The 20,967-nt window shown below is 46.4% G+C and overlaps 1 protein-coding gene across 2 annotated transcripts in view; it reads right to left on the reverse strand.

Moving 5' to 3' along the window:
- Positions 1-12,329: 12,329 nt before the first annotated feature.
- TMEM63C (transmembrane protein 63C) overlaps positions 12,330-20,967 on the reverse strand; it is a 40,003-nt gene continuing 31,365 nt past the window's right edge. For both annotated transcript variants that reach the window (XM_063948249.1, XM_063948250.1), the window contains 12 exons: positions 19,834-19,967; positions 17,600-17,722; positions 17,364-17,517; positions 16,852-16,958; positions 16,281-16,367; positions 15,938-16,003; positions 15,575-15,737; positions 15,379-15,484; positions 14,899-15,066; positions 14,474-14,589; positions 13,139-13,210; positions 12,330-13,050 (listed from right to left, as the gene is read on the reverse strand). In XM_063948249.1, the coding sequence (XP_063804319.1) occupies positions 12,886-13,050; positions 13,139-13,210; positions 14,474-14,589; positions 14,899-15,066; positions 15,379-15,484; positions 15,575-15,737; positions 15,938-16,003; positions 16,281-16,367; positions 16,852-16,958; positions 17,364-17,517; positions 17,600-17,722; positions 19,834-19,967 (1,461 nt within the window). In that variant the 3' untranslated portion in view covers positions 12,330-12,885. The remainder of the gene's footprint in view (positions 13,051-13,138; positions 13,211-14,473; positions 14,590-14,898; positions 15,067-15,378; positions 15,485-15,574; positions 15,738-15,937; positions 16,004-16,280; positions 16,368-16,851; positions 16,959-17,363; positions 17,518-17,599; positions 17,723-19,833; positions 19,968-20,967) is intronic.

Consider the following 20,967-nt stretch of genomic DNA (forward strand, 5'->3'; position numbering starts at 1 on the left):
TGAAGCAGTTCTTACTGACATAGCCTGTGCCTGGCATATCCTATATGGTGATGCAGTTCTTACTGACATAGCCTGTGCCTGGCATATCCTATATGTTGAAGCAGTTCTTACTGACATAGCGTGTGCCTGGCATATCCTATATGGCGATGCAGTTCTTACTGACATAGCGTGTGCCTGGCATATCCTATATGGTGAAGCAGTTCTTACTGACATAGCGTGTGCCTGGCATATCCTATATGGTGAAGCAGTTCTTACTGACATAGCCTGTGCCTGGCATATCCTATATGGCGATGCAGTTCTTACTGACATAGCCTGTGCCTGGCATATCCTATATGGCAATGCAGTTCTTACTGACATAGCGTGTGCCTGGCATATCCTATATGGTGAAGCAGTTCTTACTGACATAGCCTGTGCCTGGCATATCCTATATGGCGATGCAGTTCTTACTGACATAGCGTGTGCCTGGCATATCCTATATGGTGAAGCAGTTCTTACTGACATAGCGTGTGCCTGGCATATCCTATATGTTGAAGCAGTTCTTACTGACATAGCGTGTGCCTGGCATATCCTATATGGTGAAGCAGTTCTTACTGACATAGCGTGTGCCTGGCATATCCTATATGTTGAAGCAGTTCTTACTGACATAGCGTGTGCCTGGCATATCCTATATGGTGAAGCAGTTCTTACTGACATAGCGTGTGCCTGGCATATCCTATATGTTGAAGCAGTTCTTACTGACATAGCGTGTGCCTGGCATATCCTATATGGCGATGCAGTTCTTACTGACATAGCGTGTGCCTGGCATATCCTATATGGTGAAGCAGTTCTTACTGACATAGCCTGTGCCTGGCATATCCTATATGGCGATGCAGTTCTTACTGACATAGCCTGTGCCTGGCATATCCTATATGGCGATGCAGTTCTTACTGACATAGCTTGTGCCTGGCATATCCTATATGGCGATGCAGTTCTTACTGACATAGCCTGTGCCTGGCATATCCTATATGTTGAAGCAGTTCTTACTGACATAGCGTGTGCCTGGCATATCCTATATGGCGATACGGTTCTTACTGACATAGCGTGTGCCTGGCATATCCTATATGATGATACGGTTCTTACTGACATAGCGTGTGCCTGGCATATCCTATATAGTGATACGGTTCTTACTGACATAGCTTGTGCCTGGCATATCCTATATGGTGATACGGTTCTTACTGACATAGCTTGTGCCTGGCATATCCTATATGGTGATACGGTTCTTACTGACATAGCTTGTGCCTGGCATATCCTATATGGCGATGCAGTTCTTACTGACATAGCCTGTGCCTGGCATATCCTATATGGTGAAGCAGTTCTTACTGACATAGCGTGTGCCTGGCATATCCTATATGGCGATGCAGTTCTTACTGACATAGCTTGTGCCTGGCATATCCTATATGGCGATGCAGTTCTTACTGACATAGCCTGTGCCTGGCATATCCTATATGTTGAAGCAGTTCTTACTGACATAGCGTGTGCCTGGCATATCCTATATGGCGATACGGTTCTTACTGACATAGCGTGTGCCTGGCATATCCTATATGATGATACGGTTCTTACTGAGATAGCCTGTGCCTGGCATATCCTATATAGTGATACGGTTCTTACTGACATAGCGTGTGCCTGACATATCCTATATGGCGATGCAGTTCTTACTGACATAGCTTGTGCCTGGCATATCCTATATGGCGATACGGTTCTTACTGACATAGCGTGTGCCTGGCATATCCTATATGTTGAAGCAGTTCTTACTGACATAGCGTGTGCCTGGCATATCCTATATGGCGATACGGTTCTTACTGACATAGCGTGTGCCTGGCATATCCTATATGATGATACGGTTCTTACTGACATAGCTTGTGCCTGGCATATCCTATATGGTGATACGGTTCTTACTGACTTAGCGTGTGCCTGGCATATCCTATATGGTGATACGGTTCTTACTGACATAGCGTGTGCCTGGCATATCCTATATGGTGATACGGTTCTTACTGACATAGCTTGTGCCTGGCATATCCTATATGGTGAAGCAGTTCTTACTGACATAGCTTGTGCCTGGCATATCCTATATAGTGATACGGTTCTTACTGACATAGCTTGTGCCTGGCATATCCTATATGGTGATACGGTTCTTACTGAGATAGCCTGTGCCTGGCATATCCTATATAGTGATACGGTTCTTACTGACATAGCGTGTGCCTGACATATCCTATATGGTGATACGGTTCTTACTGACTTAGCGTGTGCCTGGCATATCCTATATGGTGATACGGTTCTTACTGACATAGCGTGTGCCTGGCATATCCTATATGGTGATACGGTTCTTACTGACATAGTGTGTGCCTGGCATATCCTATATGGTGATGCAGTTCTTACTGACATAGCTTGTGCCTGGCATATCCTATATGGCGATGCAGTTCTTACTGACATAGCGTGTGCCTGGCATATCCTATATGGCGATGCAGTTCTTACTGACATAGCTTGTGCCTGGCATATCCTATATGGCGATGCAGTTCTTACTGACATAGCCTGTGCCTGGCATATCCTATATGTTGAAGCAGTTCTTACTGACATAGCGTGTGCCTGGCATATCCTATATGGCGATACGGTTCTTACTGACATAGCGTGTGCCTGGCATATCCTATATGATGATACGGTTCTTACTGAGATAGCCTGTGCCTGGCATATCCTATATAGTGATACGGTTCTTACTGACATAGCGTGTGCCTGACATATCCTATATGGCGATGCAGTTCTTACTGACATAGCTTGTGCCTGGCATATCCTATATGGCGATACGGTTCTTACTGACATAGCGTGTGCCTGGCATATCCTATATGTTGAAGCAGTTCTTACTGACATAGCGTGTGCCTGGCATATCCTATATGGCGATACGGTTCTTACTGACATAGCGTGTGCCTGGCATATCCTATATGATGATACGGTTCTTACTGAGATAGCCTGTGCCTGGCATATCCTATATAGTGATACGGTTCTTACTGACATAGCGTGTGCCTGACATATCCTATATGGCGATGCAGTTCTTACTGACATAGCTTGTGCCTGGCATATCCTATATGGCGATACGGTTCTTACTGACATAGCGTGTGCCTGGCATATCCTATATGTTGAAGCAGTTCTTACTGACATAGCGTGTGCCTGGCATATCCTATATGATGATACGGTTCTTACTGAGATAGCCTGTGCCTGGCATATCCTATATAGTGATACGGTTCTTACTGACATAGCTTGTGCCTGGCATATCCTATATGGTGATACGGTTCTTACTGAGATAGCCTGTGCCTGGCATATCCTATATAGTGATACGGTTCTTACTGACATAGCGTGTGCCTGACATATCCTATATGGTGATACGGTTCTTACTGACTTAGCGTGTGCCTGGCATATCCTATATGGTGATACGGTTCTTACTGACATAGCGTGTGCCTGGCATATCCTATATGGTGATACGGTTCTTACTGACATAGCGTGTGCCTGGCATATCCTATATGGTGATGCAGTTCTTACTGACATAGCTTGTGCCTGGCATATCCTATATGGTGATGCAGTTCTTACTGACATAGCCTGTGCCTGGCATATCCTATATGTTGAAGCAGTTCTTACTGACATAGCCTGTGCCTGGCATATCCTATATGGTGAAGCAGTTCTTACTGACATAGCCTGTGCCTGGCATATCCTATATGGTGAAGCAGTTCTTACTGACATAGCCTGTGCCTGGCATATCCTATATGGTGATACGGTTCTTACTGACATAGCCTGTGCCTGGCATATCCTATATGATGAGTCCTTAATGACATAGCTTGTGCCTGGCATATCCTATATGGTGAAGCAGTTCTTACTGACATAGCCTGTGCCTGGCATATCCTATATGGTGAAGCAGTTCTTACTGACATAGCCTGTGCCTGGCATATCCTATATGGTGAAGCAGTTCTTACTGACATAGCCTGTGCCTGGCATATCCTATATGGTGAAGCAGTTCTTACTGACATAGCCTGTGCCTGGCATATCCTATATGGTGAAGCAGTTCTTACTGACATAGCCTGTGCCTGGCATATCCTATATGGTGAAGCAGTTCTTACTGACATAGCCTGTGCCTGGCATATCCTATATGGTGAAGCAGTTCTTACTGACATAGCCTGTGCCTGGCATATCCTATATGGTGATACGGTTCTTACTGACATAGCCTGTGCCTGGCATATCCTATATGGTGAAGCAGTTATTACTGACATAGCCTGTGCCTGGCATATCCTATATGGTGATACGGTTCTTACTGACATAGCCTGTGCCTGGCATATCCTATATGATGAGTCCTTAATGACATAGCTTGTGCCTGGCATATCCTATATGGTGAAGCAGTTCTTACTGACATAGCCTGTGCCTGGCATATCCTATATGGTGAAGCAGTTCTTACTGACATAGCCTGTGCCTGGCATATCCTATATGGTGAAGCAGTTCTTACTGACATAGCCTGTGCCTGGCATATCCTATATGGTGAAGCAGTTCTTACTGACATAGCCTGTGCCTGGCATATCCTATATGGTGAAGCAGTTCTTACTGACATAGCCTGTGCCTGGCATATCCTATATGGTGAAGCAGTTCTTACTGACATAGCCTGTGCCTGGCATATCCTATATGGTGATACGGTTCTTACTGACATAGCCTGTGCCTGGCATATCCTATATGGTGAAGCAGTTCTTACTGACATAGCCTGTGCCTGGCATATCCTATATGGTGATACGGTTCTTACTGACATAGCCTGTGCCTGGCATATCCTATATGATGAGTCCTTAATGACATAGCTTGTGCCTGGCATATCCTATATGGTGAAGCAGTTCTTACTGACATAGCTTGTGCCTGGCATATCCTATATGTTGAAGCAGTTCTTACTGACATAGCCTGTGCCTGGCATATCCTATATGTTGAAGCAGTTCTTACTGACATAGCCTGTGTCTGGCATATCCTATATGATGAGTCCTTACTGACATAACTTGTGCCTGGCATATCCTATATGGTGAAGCAGTTCTTACTGACATAGCCTGTGCCTGGCATATCCTATATGGCGATGCAGTTCTTACTGACATAGCCTGTGCCTGGCATATCCTATATGGCAATGCAGTTCTTACTGACATAGCGTGTGCCTGGCATATCCTATATGGTGAAGCAGTTCTTACTGACATAGCCTGTGCCTGGCATATCCTATATGGCGATGCAGTTCTTACTGACATAGCGTGTGCCTGGCATATCCTATATGGTGAAGCAGTTCTTACTGACATAGCGTGTGCCTGGCATATCCTATATGTTGAAGCAGTTCTTACTGACATAGCGTGTGCCTGGCATATCCTATATGGTGAAGCAGTTCTTACTGACATAGCGTGTGCCTGGCATATCCTATATGTTGAAGCAGTTCTTACTGACATAGCGTGTGCCTGGCATATCCTATATGGTGAAGCAGTTCTTACTGACATAGCGTGTGCCTGGCATATCCTATATGTTGAAGCAGTTCTTACTGACATAGCGTGTGCCTGGCATATCCTATATGGCGATGCAGTTCTTACTGACATAGCGTGTGCCTGGCATATCCTATATGGTGAAGCAGTTCTTACTGACATAGCCTGTGCCTGGCATATCCTATATGGCGATGCAGTTCTTACTGACATAGCCTGTGCCTGGCATATCCTATATGGCGATGCAGTTCTTACTGACATAGCTTGTGCCTGGCATATCCTATATGGCGATGCAGTTCTTACTGACATAGCCTGTGCCTGGCATATCCTATATGTTGAAGCAGTTCTTACTGACATAGCGTGTGCCTGGCATATCCTATATGGCGATACGGTTCTTACTGACATAGCGTGTGCCTGGCATATCCTATATGATGATACGGTTCTTACTGACATAGCGTGTGCCTGGCATATCCTATATAGTGATACGGTTCTTACTGACATAGCTTGTGCCTGGCATATCCTATATGGTGATACGGTTCTTACTGACATAGCTTGTGCCTGGCATATCCTATATGGTGATACGGTTCTTACTGACATAGCTTGTGCCTGGCATATCCTATATGGCGATGCAGTTCTTACTGACATAGCCTGTGCCTGGCATATCCTATATGGTGAAGCAGTTCTTACTGACATAGCGTGTGCCTGGCATATCCTATATGGCGATGCAGTTCTTACTGACATAGCTTGTGCCTGGCATATCCTATATGGCGATGCAGTTCTTACTGACATAGCCTGTGCCTGGCATATCCTATATGTTGAAGCAGTTCTTACTGACATAGCGTGTGCCTGGCATATCCTATATGGCGATACGGTTCTTACTGACATAGCGTGTGCCTGGCATATCCTATATGATGATACGGTTCTTACTGAGATAGCCTGTGCCTGGCATATCCTATATAGTGATACGGTTCTTACTGACATAGCGTGTGCCTGACATATCCTATATGGCGATGCAGTTCTTACTGACATAGCTTGTGCCTGGCATATCCTATATGGCGATACGGTTCTTACTGACATAGCGTGTGCCTGGCATATCCTATATGTTGAAGCAGTTCTTACTGACATAGCGTGTGCCTGGCATATCCTATATGGCGATACGGTTCTTACTGACATAGCGTGTGCCTGGCATATCCTATATGATGATACGGTTCTTACTGACATAGCTTGTGCCTGGCATATCCTATATGGTGATACGGTTCTTACTGACTTAGCGTGTGCCTGGCATATCCTATATGGTGATACGGTTCTTACTGACATAGCGTGTGCCTGGCATATCCTATATGGTGATACGGTTCTTACTGACATAGCTTGTGCCTGGCATATCCTATATGGTGAAGCAGTTCTTACTGACATAGCTTGTGCCTGGCATATCCTATATAGTGATACGGTTCTTACTGACATAGCTTGTGCCTGGCATATCCTATATGGTGATACGGTTCTTACTGAGATAGCCTGTGCCTGGCATATCCTATATAGTGATACGGTTCTTACTGACATAGCGTGTGCCTGACATATCCTATATGGTGATACGGTTCTTACTGACTTAGCGTGTGCCTGGCATATCCTATATGGTGATACGGTTCTTACTGACATAGCGTGTGCCTGGCATATCCTATATGGTGATACGGTTCTTACTGACATAGCGTGTGCCTGGCATATCCTATATGGTGATGCAGTTCTTACTGACATAGCTTGTGCCTGGCATATCCTATATGGCGATGCAGTTCTTACTGACATAGCGTGTGCCTGGCATATCCTATATGGCGATGCAGTTCTTACTGACATAGCTTGTGCCTGGCATATCCTATATGGCGATGCAGTTCTTACTGACATAGCCTGTGCCTGGCATATCCTATATGTTGAAGCAGTTCTTACTGACATAGCGTGTGCCTGGCATATCCTATATGGCGATACGGTTCTTACTGACATAGCGTGTGCCTGGCATATCCTATATGATGATACGGTTCTTACTGAGATAGCCTGTGCCTGGCATATCCTATATAGTGATACGGTTCTTACTGACATAGCGTGTGCCTGACATATCCTATATGGCGATGCAGTTCTTACTGACATAGCTTGTGCCTGGCATATCCTATATGGCGATACGGTTCTTACTGACATAGCGTGTGCCTGGCATATCCTATATGTTGAAGCAGTTCTTACTGACATAGCGTGTGCCTGGCATATCCTATATGGCGATACGGTTCTTACTGACATAGCGTGTGCCTGGCATATCCTATATGATGATACGGTTCTTACTGAGATAGCCTGTGCCTGGCATATCCTATATAGTGATACGGTTCTTACTGACATAGCGTGTGCCTGACATATCCTATATGGCGATGCAGTTCTTACTGACATAGCTTGTGCCTGGCATATCCTATATGGCGATACGGTTCTTACTGACATAGCGTGTGCCTGGCATATCCTATATGTTGAAGCAGTTCTTACTGACATAGCGTGTGCCTGGCATATCCTATATGATGATACGGTTCTTACTGAGATAGCCTGTGCCTGGCATATCCTATATAGTGATACGGTTCTTACTGACATAGCTTGTGCCTGGCATATCCTATATGGTGATACGGTTCTTACTGAGATAGCCTGTGCCTGGCATATCCTATATAGTGATACGGTTCTTACTGACATAGCGTGTGCCTGACATATCCTATATGGTGATACGGTTCTTACTGACTTAGCGTGTGCCTGGCATATCCTATATGGTGATACGGTTCTTACTGACATAGCGTGTGCCTGGCATATCCTATATGGTGATACGGTTCTTACTGACATAGCGTGTGCCTGGCATATCCTATATGGTGATGCAGTTCTTACTGACATAGCTTGTGCCTGGCATATCCTATATGGTGATGCAGTTCTTACTGACATAGCCTGTGCCTGGCATATCCTATATGTTGAAGCAGTTCTTACTGACATAGCCTGTGCCTGGCATATCCTATATGGTGAAGCAGTTCTTACTGACATAGCCTGTGCCTGGCATATCCTATATGGTGAAGCAGTTCTTACTGACATAGCCTGTGCCTGGCATATCCTATATGGTGATACGGTTCTTACTGACATAGCCTGTGCCTGGCATATCCTATATGATGAGTCCTTAATGACATAGCTTGTGCCTGGCATATCCTATATGGTGAAGCAGTTCTTACTGACATAGCCTGTGCCTGGCATATCCTATATGGTGAAGCAGTTCTTACTGACATAGCCTGTGCCTGGCATATCCTATATGGTGAAGCAGTTCTTACTGACATAGCCTGTGCCTGGCATATCCTATATGGTGAAGCAGTTCTTACTGACATAGCCTGTGCCTGGCATATCCTATATGGTGAAGCAGTTCTTACTGACATAGCCTGTGCCTGGCATATCCTATATGGTGAAGCAGTTCTTACTGACATAGCCTGTGCCTGGCATATCCTATATGGTGAAGCAGTTCTTACTGACATAGCCTGTGCCTGGCATATCCTATATGGTGATACGGTTCTTACTGACATAGCCTGTGCCTGGCATATCCTATATGGTGAAGCAGTTCTTACTGACATAGCCTGTGCCTGGCATATCCTATATGGTGAAGCAGTTCTTACTGACATAGCCTGTGCCTGGCATATCCTATATGGTGATACGGTTCTTACTGACATAGCCTGTGCCTGGCATATCCTATATGATGAGTCCTTAATGACATAGCTTGTGCCTGGCATATCCTATATGGTGAAGCAGTTCTTACTGACATAGCCTGTGCCTGGCATATCCTATATGGTGAAGCAGTTCTTACTGACATAGCCTGTGCCTGGCATATCCTATATGGTGAAGCAGTTCTTACTGACATAGCCTGTGCCTGGCATATCCTATATGGTGAAGCAGTTCTTACTGACATAGCCTGTGCCTGGCATATCCTATATGGTGAAGCAGTTCTTACTGACATAGCCTGTGCCTGGCATATCCTATATGGTGATACGGTTCTTACTGACATAGCCTGTGCCTGGCATATCCTATATGGTGAAGCAGTTATTACTGACATAGCCTGTGCCTGGCATATCCTATATGGTGATACGGTTCTTACTGACATAGCCTGTGCCTGGCATATCCTATATGATGAGTCCTTAATGACATAGCTTGTGCCTGGCATATCCTATATGGTGAAGCAGTTCTTACTGACATAGCCTGTGCCTGGCATATCCTATATGGTGAAGCAGTTCTTACTGACATAGCCTGTGCCTGGCATATCCTATATGGTGAAGCAGTTCTTACTGACATAGCCTGTGCCTGGCATATCCTATATGGTGAAGCAGTTCTTACTGACATAGCCTGTGCCTGGCATATCCTATATGGTGAAGCAGTTCTTACTGACATAGCCTGTGCCTGGCATATCCTATATGGTGAAGCAGTTCTTACTGACATAGCCTGTGCCTGGCATATCCTATATGGTGATACGGTTCTTACTGACATAGCCTGTGCCTGGCATATCCTATATGGTGAAGCAGTTCTTACTGACATAGCCTGTGCCTGGCATATCCTATATGGTGATACGGTTCTTACTGACATAGCCTGTGCCTGGCATATCCTATATGATGAGTCCTTAATGACATAGCTTGTGCCTGGCATATCCTATATGGTGAAGCAGTTCTTACTGACATAGCTTGTGCCTGGCATATCCTATATGTTGAAGCAGTTCTTACTGACATAGCCTGTGCCTGGCATATCCTATATGTTGAAGCAGTTCTTACTGACATAGCCTGTGTCTGGCATATCCTATATGATGAGTCCTTACTGACATAACTTGTGCCTGGCATATCCTATATGGTGATGCAGTTCTTACTGACATAACGTGTGCCTGGCATATCCTATATGGTGATGCAGTTCTTACTGACATAGCCTGTGTCTGGCATATCCTATATGTTGAAGCAGTTCTTACTGACATAGCTTGTGCCTGGCATATCCTATATGGTGATGCAGTTCTTACTGACATATAGCCAAGATTTCCTGAACAGGTAATATAGAATGTAACACATGTACAAGTCTCCAGTGTCACAGGCGGCCAAGTACATAGACGTGTGTATATACTTGCATCCAGAGTGACTTCGGCCTTGAGGTGGATGTAGAATGACACGTACAGTCCATGTTCTGAGTGTTGTGTCTGTATGTAAAGATAGGCGTGTTTATGTGTCAGTCACATGTTATATGTGGTTCACAGTATTAAACTGGAATAAACAATAATCCTCTTATTTACTTGGGTGGCTCAAGGTGCAGCAAAATACTGGCCCAGGGCAAGGCTGGAGAGCACAGCATTATGGGTAAGAGACGCTGCTGCATTATTACCCTCTCTCTAACTGTGGGGAACATTTACCATCTCCAATCTTACCATTCCCCATGGTACAAAGTACCACACACATGTAATGGGGGTCTCTCCTGGTATATACTGTGGAGTCCCTTTACCACGATCCTGTAATACACTGTAGGGTTACCTTACCTCCACAGTCTAGTAGCCTGAGGCTTCCAGGCTAGGCAAGCTCAGTAGAAGGGACATGACAGCTTCTTCTCCTCATGTGTGGACATGGTGGTGAGGTGTGGTGGGTCATTGGTGCCTCCTCCGTCTCTGGCCTGTGGCAGCTGTAGCTCCTCATCTCTCCTTCATCTGCTTTTATTCCTGGAGATGGGACGGTGGCAGAAGCCTGCTCGGAAATAAACGCAGACCTTCCTCTGCATTCAGAATTGCCCGCGCTGCTCCTATCCATCTGCTTGTGAGAGCAGCCATCGCCCTTATCTGCGCACATGCCCAGCTGCACTAATATTGGTGCAAGTGAAGCAACTGACAGCAGACTGGTCTCTATGTACAGTCCCCACTGAACAGGCAGCAATTCCCTCTGTAATCTCACATAACACTTATTCTATGAGTGGCCAGCCCGCTGACACCAAGCTACATCCACTCAGCAAGTGGGCATGTGTCTGACATGTGTATGATTACTCTGAGGTGCGTAGGCTCTGCTATGGAGCAGGTGCGTAGGCTCTGCTATGGAGCAGGTGCGTAGGCTCTGCTATGGAGCAGGTGCGTAGGCTCTGCTATGGAGCAGGTGCGTAGGCTCTGCTATGGAGCAGGTGCGTAGGCTCTGCTATGGAGCAGGTGCGTAGGCTCTGCTACGGAGCAGGTGCGTAGGCTCTGCTATGGAGCAGTCGCGCAGGCTCTGCTACGGAGCAAGTGCAGTGCAAAAATCTGCAAGACCAGTCAACAAAACTAACTTGCATGCAGCGCTGAAACAGCCCCTAATTGTCAATTACAGCAGGTAATCACAACATATGACTGTACAAAAAGGAACTACAGTCTGTTCCTTTTCCTCTGCAGCTGGAGGACCTATTAAAGTGAGGCGTAGGTCAAAGCTGACCGTAAGTCTCAGGTATCCTGCGGGCTGCACTCCCTAGCAAGCATTTAATGAAATAGAAATCTTTTCATTTTGGGACACTGCCAATAAGACGTTACTGATTGGGGACAAGGAAACCTGCCTCAGCAGTCTGCAGACGGTATGCTCTGGATTCAGGGAGCAGACGCAGAGTCCATACAGTCTCTGAAGTCCTTACCATTTTCAGGGGAGGTTTGCTCCAGCTTGGCACTGGACACAGTCATTCCATTGTCTACAGCAGGGAAGCAAAGGGCTCTAGGATTTGCCCCGTTTGTCCCTCTGGTAGAGCGGGGCACCTGTTCTCCGCTCCTTGTGGGGTTCACCAGAGAGGAAATCACGTTACATACACAAGCAACCGTTCTCTTCTGTTAAAATTATATTTGGCAAAAATCAGCAAGTTTTTAAATAACATTTTTCAAATGCAAAATACGCTGTCCCCATGCAAACGAAAAATAGAGCCAGGGAACGCAGCTATAAAGAGGTTTCCATGTCATGATCGCATGAGAGAACACACATACACATATGTAACACAGAGGCCCCATGGTCCGGTAATACAAGTAGAGAGCTGGAGTGTGACAACATGTTAATGGGAGATGGGTGGGGCTCAGCGGTATTAGCCACACCCCCTTCACGTGACCGATTTTCTTGCACGCAGCTTTCTGTATAATGACCTCACAGGTGTCCTGGAGGCACGCAGTCTCAGCAGGAAAAGTCAGGGCATACACCTAATAAAGGTTCAATGGCCACCACGGGGCCCCACGATACAGGCTGGCCCACACACTGTCTGTCCAGGTGTCTGCCCAATAAATCCCAGCTTGACCCATCCAATGCTGGGAGAGGAGCTGTATAATCCCCTATGTGGAGAATCGCACACACAGCGTAAGGAGGACCGGTACCCCTAGGCGATGGTCCCTTCACATATCTTCCCCCTTACTGTAAGTGTCCTCCGAGTTTGCAGCAGCCGCCTCTGGCACCTCCCCTGGGCTGTCAGCTCTGGTCTCTAGAGCACCGTATGTAGGGTGAGCAGGAGAGGCTAGAGGCGAGAGGTCCTGTTCTTGGAGGACAGAGGCCACAAAAATCTGGAGGACATAAATGATTAGACTAAGGAAATGATGTTGGTAAAATGAAAAGAGACGGGATATATTACATGGAGCATGCAGCACTCACCGTGGATTGAAGCGCAGATGATATACTGGCGCTTTCCGTGTCCTGGATGATCCCCTCGCCCTGCTCAGACATCTATCAGGAGACACCAGTCAGAAGGAGAATGTTAATCACAGAATTCTAGAACAGTATGATAAGGGTTAGAGCAGGCATTCCCAACCGCGGTCCTCAAGGCACACCAACAGTGCAGGTTTTAGTGATATCCAGGCTTCAGCACAGATAGTTAAATCAAAATAACTGAGGTACTAATTAAGTCACCTGTGTTCAAGCCTGGATATCACTAAAACCTGCACTGTTAGTGTGCCTTGAGGACCGAGGTTGGGAATGCCTGGGTTAGAGAGTCTGAGTATGGGAAGTAAGAGGAGCATGCAATGGAACCCAAAGGGTGGTCTTAGATGCTATTAGTTTATAGGGGTGGTCTTATGGTGCATATCAGTAGGAGGAATGGCATCTAAGATGTCTTATCGTCCAGTGCAGGAGGCCAGTCTGAGTTATGGTAAGAGATGTGCGAGGACTTACTGCCCAGTGTAAGGGGGGGAATGGTCGGAGACATGAGAGGACTTACTGTCCAGTATAAGGGGGGGGATGGTCAAATGTGTGAGGACTTACTGTTCAGTATAAGGGGGGAATGGTCAGAAATGTGCGAGGACTTACTGCCCAGTGTAAGGGGGGAATGGTCAGAGATATGAGAGGACTTACTGCCCAGTGTAAGGGGGGAATGGTCGGAGATGTGCGAGGACTTACTGCCCAGTGTAAGGGGGGAATGGTCAGAGATATGAGAGGACTTACTGTCCAGTGTAAGGGGGGGAATGGTCAGAGATGTGCAAGGACTTACTGTCCAGGATAAGGGGGGGGGAATGGTCGGAGATGTGCATCATATTACTTTACAGTAATGTTTGGGGAAGGGGGTCTTACAATCTACTATTAGGGGCTAAGATGATTGGGTTCTTATTGCCCAGTATAAAGAATAGCGATCTGAGGTACCACAGTGTTACTGTTTAGTATTTAGATGGACAGTATGTGGATTCTAAGGGGTAGATTTACTAAGGTGTGAGTTTTTTTAGAAGTGGAGATGTTGCCCATAGCAACCACTCAGATTCCACTTAACATTTATCTAGCTGTTTCTAGAAGATACTAGCTGGAATCTGATTGGTTGCTGAGGGCAACATCTCCACTTCTAAAAAGACTCACACTTTAGTAAATATACCCCTTATTGTCTGGAATAGGTGGGAGCAGTGTACTATGTGCAGTTCCTTATTACTCAATATACAATAAAAGTATGGTTTCTTCCAGATGCAATGTAAGATTATCGCTGGGCTGCCCAAGCCTAGTTCCAACCTGATAGCTCGATGGTCTCTTCGGTCGCAGTTTTCTGAAACAAAGTCCAAAAACCGAGAACAGCAAACAGCAGAGGAGGGTGGTAAACGTAAACAGGGTGACCGGGTGTGTGGACCCTGCAGGAAAAATACAGAGACAAGTGAGGAATAAACGTCGGGTACACCTAAGGAATAAGTAGTAAGGTAAAGATATAGGCCCTGGCCAGAAAAACTGTACGTTACTGATGCCCAGTCTTCATCAATCTACACATACCCCGCATCTATGTCACCCCTGAGGTACGCCACTGGTGGGGGAGGGTGGCCCACCTGGTACAATATAAGTACACAGTGGTACACACAGGCTTAGAGGGGGGAGTGTGGGGTAATGAGGGAAAGCTATATAGGTGGAGACGGAGAAGCGTATACTCTGATGACCACACATCTTACCCAGCCTCAGGACAGAGAAGAAGAGCAACCAGAAGATGCAGAGGATAGGAGCAGCAAGGAGCTGGTGGGATGCCGCTGCGTGCAGACTGGGGCTCAGCATCGTAGGGATATAGGCGTAATAAATATTGTATCTGTCAGTCATATGTTTCAGCAGCAGATACAGGAGTCCTGAGGAAAGAGAGGCTGGCATTACACCATGGCTGTGTACCATAAAAAAAAGAAAAAAAAAGGGCAGACTAGATGGGCCAAGTGGTTCTTATCTGCCGTCAAATTCTATGTTTCTATGTTTACCATGAGTCGTCATTATAGGAGATCTGGGGAACAGAGTAAGAAATATTGGAAACTGCTAAAGGTGAGGGAACAGATCTAGAACAATACCATGTAGGCACCACAGCCTGGCACCCTCACAAATATAGGTGGCACGCGAGGGTATACCGGAGACATCCACCCAACAGACCGCCTGTACTGCGTCACACTTACCAAAGGGAACGATGATGGGACAAGTAATGCTGTAAGTCATCGCCACCGAGAAGACACAAGTGGTCCAGGCATACTCCAGGCCAAACTGGAATTCATAGGCCTGATTCTGCAACAAAGACCTCAGCGTCTACACTGCTGTTCTGGACACGTCACCCATCACATGCATGCCTCCCGCTACTAGACTATGGCGTGTTACCCGTTTCACGTGCAGCCGCTCGGGCACAGACTTGGCCAGGCAAAGGCGGGCCGCGTACAGAGTGAGGCCAGGAATCCGCAGCAGCTCCATGGCGGTGCCAATCAGACTGGCTGTGATGACGTAATTCACAAAGAATGCCCCATTGTTGGGGAGAAATACACACCTGGGGCAGATGGAGAGAAGTGATCAATGACCGTTTCATGGCTAGTACATGGGGAGACTATAGCAAGTATTGGGGACTATCAGGAGACACATGACCAGGGAATGCTCCAGGTAGAGAGTGAGTATAAAATGGTGAGTCTGGGGGGAAGCCAGTCCAGGTTTTAGTCATATCCATGCGGAGACACTGCACAAAATACTCACTGGAACTTCAAGTTGGCCGATTCCAAGAAGTGAACATCAAACAGCCAGCGGAAAAACAGATCCAAGCTATGTGAGATACAAGTGAGTGAGAATTCCCCCAACTAATACTATCATTATTACACGTTATCTCCTATACAACCTTATCACTCTCCTATACAACTGTGCAATGCTTGTCACAAGATACTGTATATTCTACAAGTAGAATATTAACCATAACATTTTAATATGAGAATGAAAACCTAATGAAAGTGAGAAGAGAGACAGCAGTGCACGCTACAGGTGAAATGGGGGTGCAGGGAACAGTGATTTAAGTGGCGGGGAACAAATGACAGCAGTGCAGTACCTGGTCAGACCTAGAGAGGGCAGTATGATGACCATGAACACGAGGAAGAAATAACACTTGTGCATCGTTAGCTCATTTTCATTAGATCTGAAAACAAAGTGCAGAATGAGAAAACGGGAGAGAAGTGCATTGTGGGTGTGTAAGAGAGGATAACGACAGGTCACACAGAACACAACCTTCCGCTTTATCCTTCAGAAATATCAGCAATGTGTATGACTGTTTCCCCACTTATGACACCATCGGCTGTCATGTGCGGTCTGCAGTGATAACATGCCTTCCCTGTAGGACGCGGCTACCAAGTTGTTGTGTGTAAGAAGATTAACAAGCATGTATAACATTAATAGGAGGACTTTAGGAGAAGAGAAAGGATTATGGAGAAGAGAACACAAACAATAGCAACGTCATTTAATACTAGATGTAGACTGCATTAAACATTTTGATCTGGGACTCATTAAGAGCTAGTTAGGTTTCTAAATACACAAGTACGATGACAGATGACACTGATAATGGACAGGAAGAGATTAGAAGATTCGGCAAAGATAAATGACAGGTGAGGACGCCATGTTGTTACCTGGTCCAGTGACCCTCCAAGAATGCAGAATAGTACACAAGAAAGGGCAGGCACACAGAGAACATCCACAGCAGGAAAGTGGGCAGAAACTGGGTTATAACTGGATTCTGAGGAGGAAATAAAATGTTTGCAGGTGTGGAGAACAGTAAGAAAGATCACACTGCGATTATACATATAAGGGAGCATTGTACGGAGGGTCAGCCATCTACAGTACGGGCAGTCAGAATACTTCAATCCAGGTCTAAGGAGGGGAATTCAGTTCCCAATATTGACGCAATGTAACATTCCAGAACGGCACGTAGGGTCTTGCTGGCATTGTAGTTACTCGGAAACGTGCACAACCATAATTGACTGATATGTGCGCAGCCGGGCACTGCACCGTGCCAAAACACACCTCTCGCAGAACTGAATTCCCCCCATAAGAGTCATGTGCTGCGGGTTTTGGTGGCAAAGTCTCAGTCTGGGAGTAAAAGGAGGCTAAACATTTCTAGAGGCAAGGGAGTATGTCTCACCCGTAAGTTCTCTGCAGGGTGAGTGACGTTGAATCGGTCCATGGTGCTGACAATGACAGCCGGGGTAGTCAGGAAGAACAGCAGGATGAACAAGGCCACATTTATGCCCACCAACCGAAGCCACCAAATCCATCCAGACACTGCCAAGTTCTCCCTGTTACCAACACAAACGTTACCAGAGTCACCAAACTCCTTCCTGAGGACGGAGGGGAAGCGGAGGAAGGGCGGCCACTTACCAGATGACGTCATTGGGGGCCGGGGCATAACGCACCCCCCACTTGGGGGACTGGAGGATGGGGGTGACAGAGGATTGCTGTGGGGCTCGTTTGCAACGTGGCCGGTTATAGTCCTGGATAATTCTGAGGAGGAAGAGAAGTCAATTTGATCATTCCGCAAGGTTCTAGGTCACTCAACTACATCTTAAGCCCTGAGCTGACCATCTGTCTGTCAGATGCCCTCAATAAACAGGTTCCACCCACCTGTCCCACACGGTTACATTATGAAATACAGGAAACACATTTATTCGGAAGTCTCTTGCCACTGAGGCAATTCCTTATGCTGTTCATATTTGTGCTCCTGAATTATACCTGGTGCTGTGCGCCTCATGGAATGGGACAACCAAATTGAGGAAGGAAAATTGTTTCTGACAGTTATTTGTGAATGTTTATAAAATCAGTGCCCAGAAATGGTGCTGTAACTCGTAGCAACCAATCAGATGGCTGTATTGTTTTCAGCAATGTGAATAATAACATTCACAATGTCCACAATGATAAATCTTTGATAAAGAAGTGGGTCTCGAGAGCCTGTTTGAAGTTTTGTAGAGAGATGTAGAGTCTGAGGGGGAGAGGTAGAGAATTCCAGAGGAAGGGATCAGCACGTTCAAAATCTTGGAGGCGGGAGTGGGAAGAAGTGATCCGTTGTCAAGAGAGTCGGCGTGCATTTGTGGAGGGAAGAGGACGGGCAGGAGAGTGGAGATAAGGGGGGTCATTCCGAGTTGTTCGCTCGCAAGCTGCTTTTAGCAGCTTTGCACACGCTAAGCCGCCGCCTACTGGGAGTGAATCTTAGCTTATCGAAATTGCGAACGAAAGATTAGCAGAATTGCGAAAAGACACTTCTTAGCAGTTTCTGAGTAGCTCCAGACTTACTCGGCATCTGCGATCAGTTCAGTCAGTTTCGTTCCTGGTTTGACGTCACAAACACACCCAGCGTTCACCCAGACACTCCTCCGTTTCTCCAGCCACTCTCGCGTTTTTCCCAGAAACGGTAGAGTTTTTTCGCACACACCCTTTAAAACGGCCAATTTCCGCCCAGAAACACCCACTTCCTGTCAATCACATTACGATCACCAGAACGAAGAAAAAACCTCGTAATGCCGTGAGTAAAATACCTAACTGCATAGCAAATTTACTTGGCGCAGTCGCACTGCGGACATTGCGCATGCGCATTAGCGACTAATCGCTCCGTTGCGAGAAAAAAATAACGAGCGAACAACTCGGAATGACCCCCAAGGTCAGAGATGTAAATGGGAGACGAGTGGGTGAGGGCTTTGTCAGTGAGTGTGAGAAACTTGAATTGGATTCTGAAGGGGAGCCAGTGTGAGGCTTGTAAGAGAGGGGTGGCAGACGTATGTTTGGAGTGGAAGATGAGCCGGGCAGCAGTATTGTAGACAGGGTGGACAGGAGAGAGGCGACAGTCTAGGAGGCCAAATAGCAGGTGATTACAGTAGTTCAGTCTGGAGATGACCAGTGAGTGGCTAAGAGTCTTAGTAGCATCCTGGATGAGAAAGTGTCTAATCCTGGAGATCTAAGATGGTAGTGGCAGGACCACGAGAGGTGCTGAATGTGTGGTTTAGGAGAGGAAGGAGTCAAGGATTACTCCAAGAGAGCGCACTTGGGGGCTAGAGGAGATAGCTGTGCTGTCAATGGATAATGAAATTGTGGGCGGTGAGGTTGTGCGGGAGGGAAGACAATCAGCTTAGACATGTTTAGTGTAAGAAAGCGCTGGGACATCCATGAAAATATAGCAGAGAGACAGTTGGAGATACCAGTGAGGAGAGCAGGGGAGAGATTAGGCAAAGGTAGATTGGAGTATCATCCGCATAGAGGTGACACTGGAGGTCAAAAGAGCTAATGAGCTCACCTAAAGAGGATGAAGAGCGAAAAGGAGAGGACCAAGAACAGAACTTTGGGGGACACCTACAGTTAGGGTAAGTAGGGGAGAGGTGGAGTCATGAGAAGAACAGTCAGAGAGGTACAGTAGGACAGCCAATGAAGGGGTTAAACTTGAAGTATGTTAAAAACTTTATGCCAACATTCTGTCAATATCAACATTATGTTCAACAATCAACAATCTGGTGTCTACATTTTGAATGTCGGCTTTCTGTAGCACTCCTGTAAAATAAAACCACCCAGTAATCAGATGACTGAGCCCCACTATCACTGACTGGTACATACAAGGGTGGTGCACTCACACTGCTGTCATCCTTTCATCCTGGAAGGTGACAAATGCCGTCCCCAGTCTCTTCAGAGGGATTCGGTTCCTCTCAGCTGTAAACTCGTCAGTCAGCTTCTCCTCCAACTCTGCGTAGTACTGCTCCGCCTCTACCTAAGGAGCAGGAGACAGAGGAGCGCAGGTCAGCAGTGGCTTCTGCAGCCCTGTGACTGCCTCCAGGCCGCCATTTTCCCTAGTACGTCATGTGACAACTGCCCATACACTACACCAGTGTTTCCCAACCTCGGTCCTCAAGGCACACTAACAGTCCTGGTTTTAGTGATATCCAGGCTTGAACACAGGTGACTTAATTAGTATCTCAGTTATTTTGATTTAACCATCTGTGCTGAAGCCTGGATATCACTAAAACCTGTACTGTTGGTGTGCCTTGAGGACCACGGTTGGGAATGCCTGCACTACACGTTTCCACCAAAACACATGGGGGGGGAAGGGGGGGGATTCAGCCCCTCGCATTTTCCAGCCATTTATTACAGTGGACAATCTGCGCTAGTTTTGCCTGGGATGGGTGTGATTGACATGTGTGGAGATACCGGTCATTAAGCGACTTCGCCCGACCATACTGGAGACACCTCGTGGCTATTTCCCCCTCTGCCCATGTAAAAGTCCAGCATTTGCACATTCAGTAATGGCGGCTATCTTGGTGCGTAAATGAATGCATGATTCAATACATCTATCTGCGATGAGCCGTAAAGTAATAATAAAGTTGCTGGACGTAAGGCCTGACGCAGAGTTGAATATAGGCCCTTTGGCGGAACGTATCACGTGTGTTCTCGTACTGAGCATGTACCGGAACGGAGTGTACACAGGTACGGCAGATTTATGGCATCTGCATGCTGAGAGGTGTAACATGGTGTCCTCACGCAGGCAAGTCAATGACTCTTCAGGCTATGCAGGGCTGGACAGAAGCGTCAAATATTTATTTATTTATTTATTTATTAACAGTTTCTTATATAGCGCAGCATATTCCGTTGCGCTTTACAATTAGAACAGTAATAGAACAAAACTGGGTAAAAACAGACAGAGGTAGGAAGGCCCTGCTCGCAAGCTTACAATCTATAGAAATACACCTATTGCAAGGCTTATTTCCTGCACC

The sequence above is a fragment of the Pseudophryne corroboree genome, chromosome 12 (genome assembly GCF_028390025.1).
Source record: "Pseudophryne corroboree isolate aPseCor3 chromosome 12, aPseCor3.hap2, whole genome shotgun sequence".
Classification (NCBI taxonomy): domain Eukaryota; kingdom Metazoa; phylum Chordata; class Amphibia; order Anura; family Myobatrachidae; genus Pseudophryne; species Pseudophryne corroboree.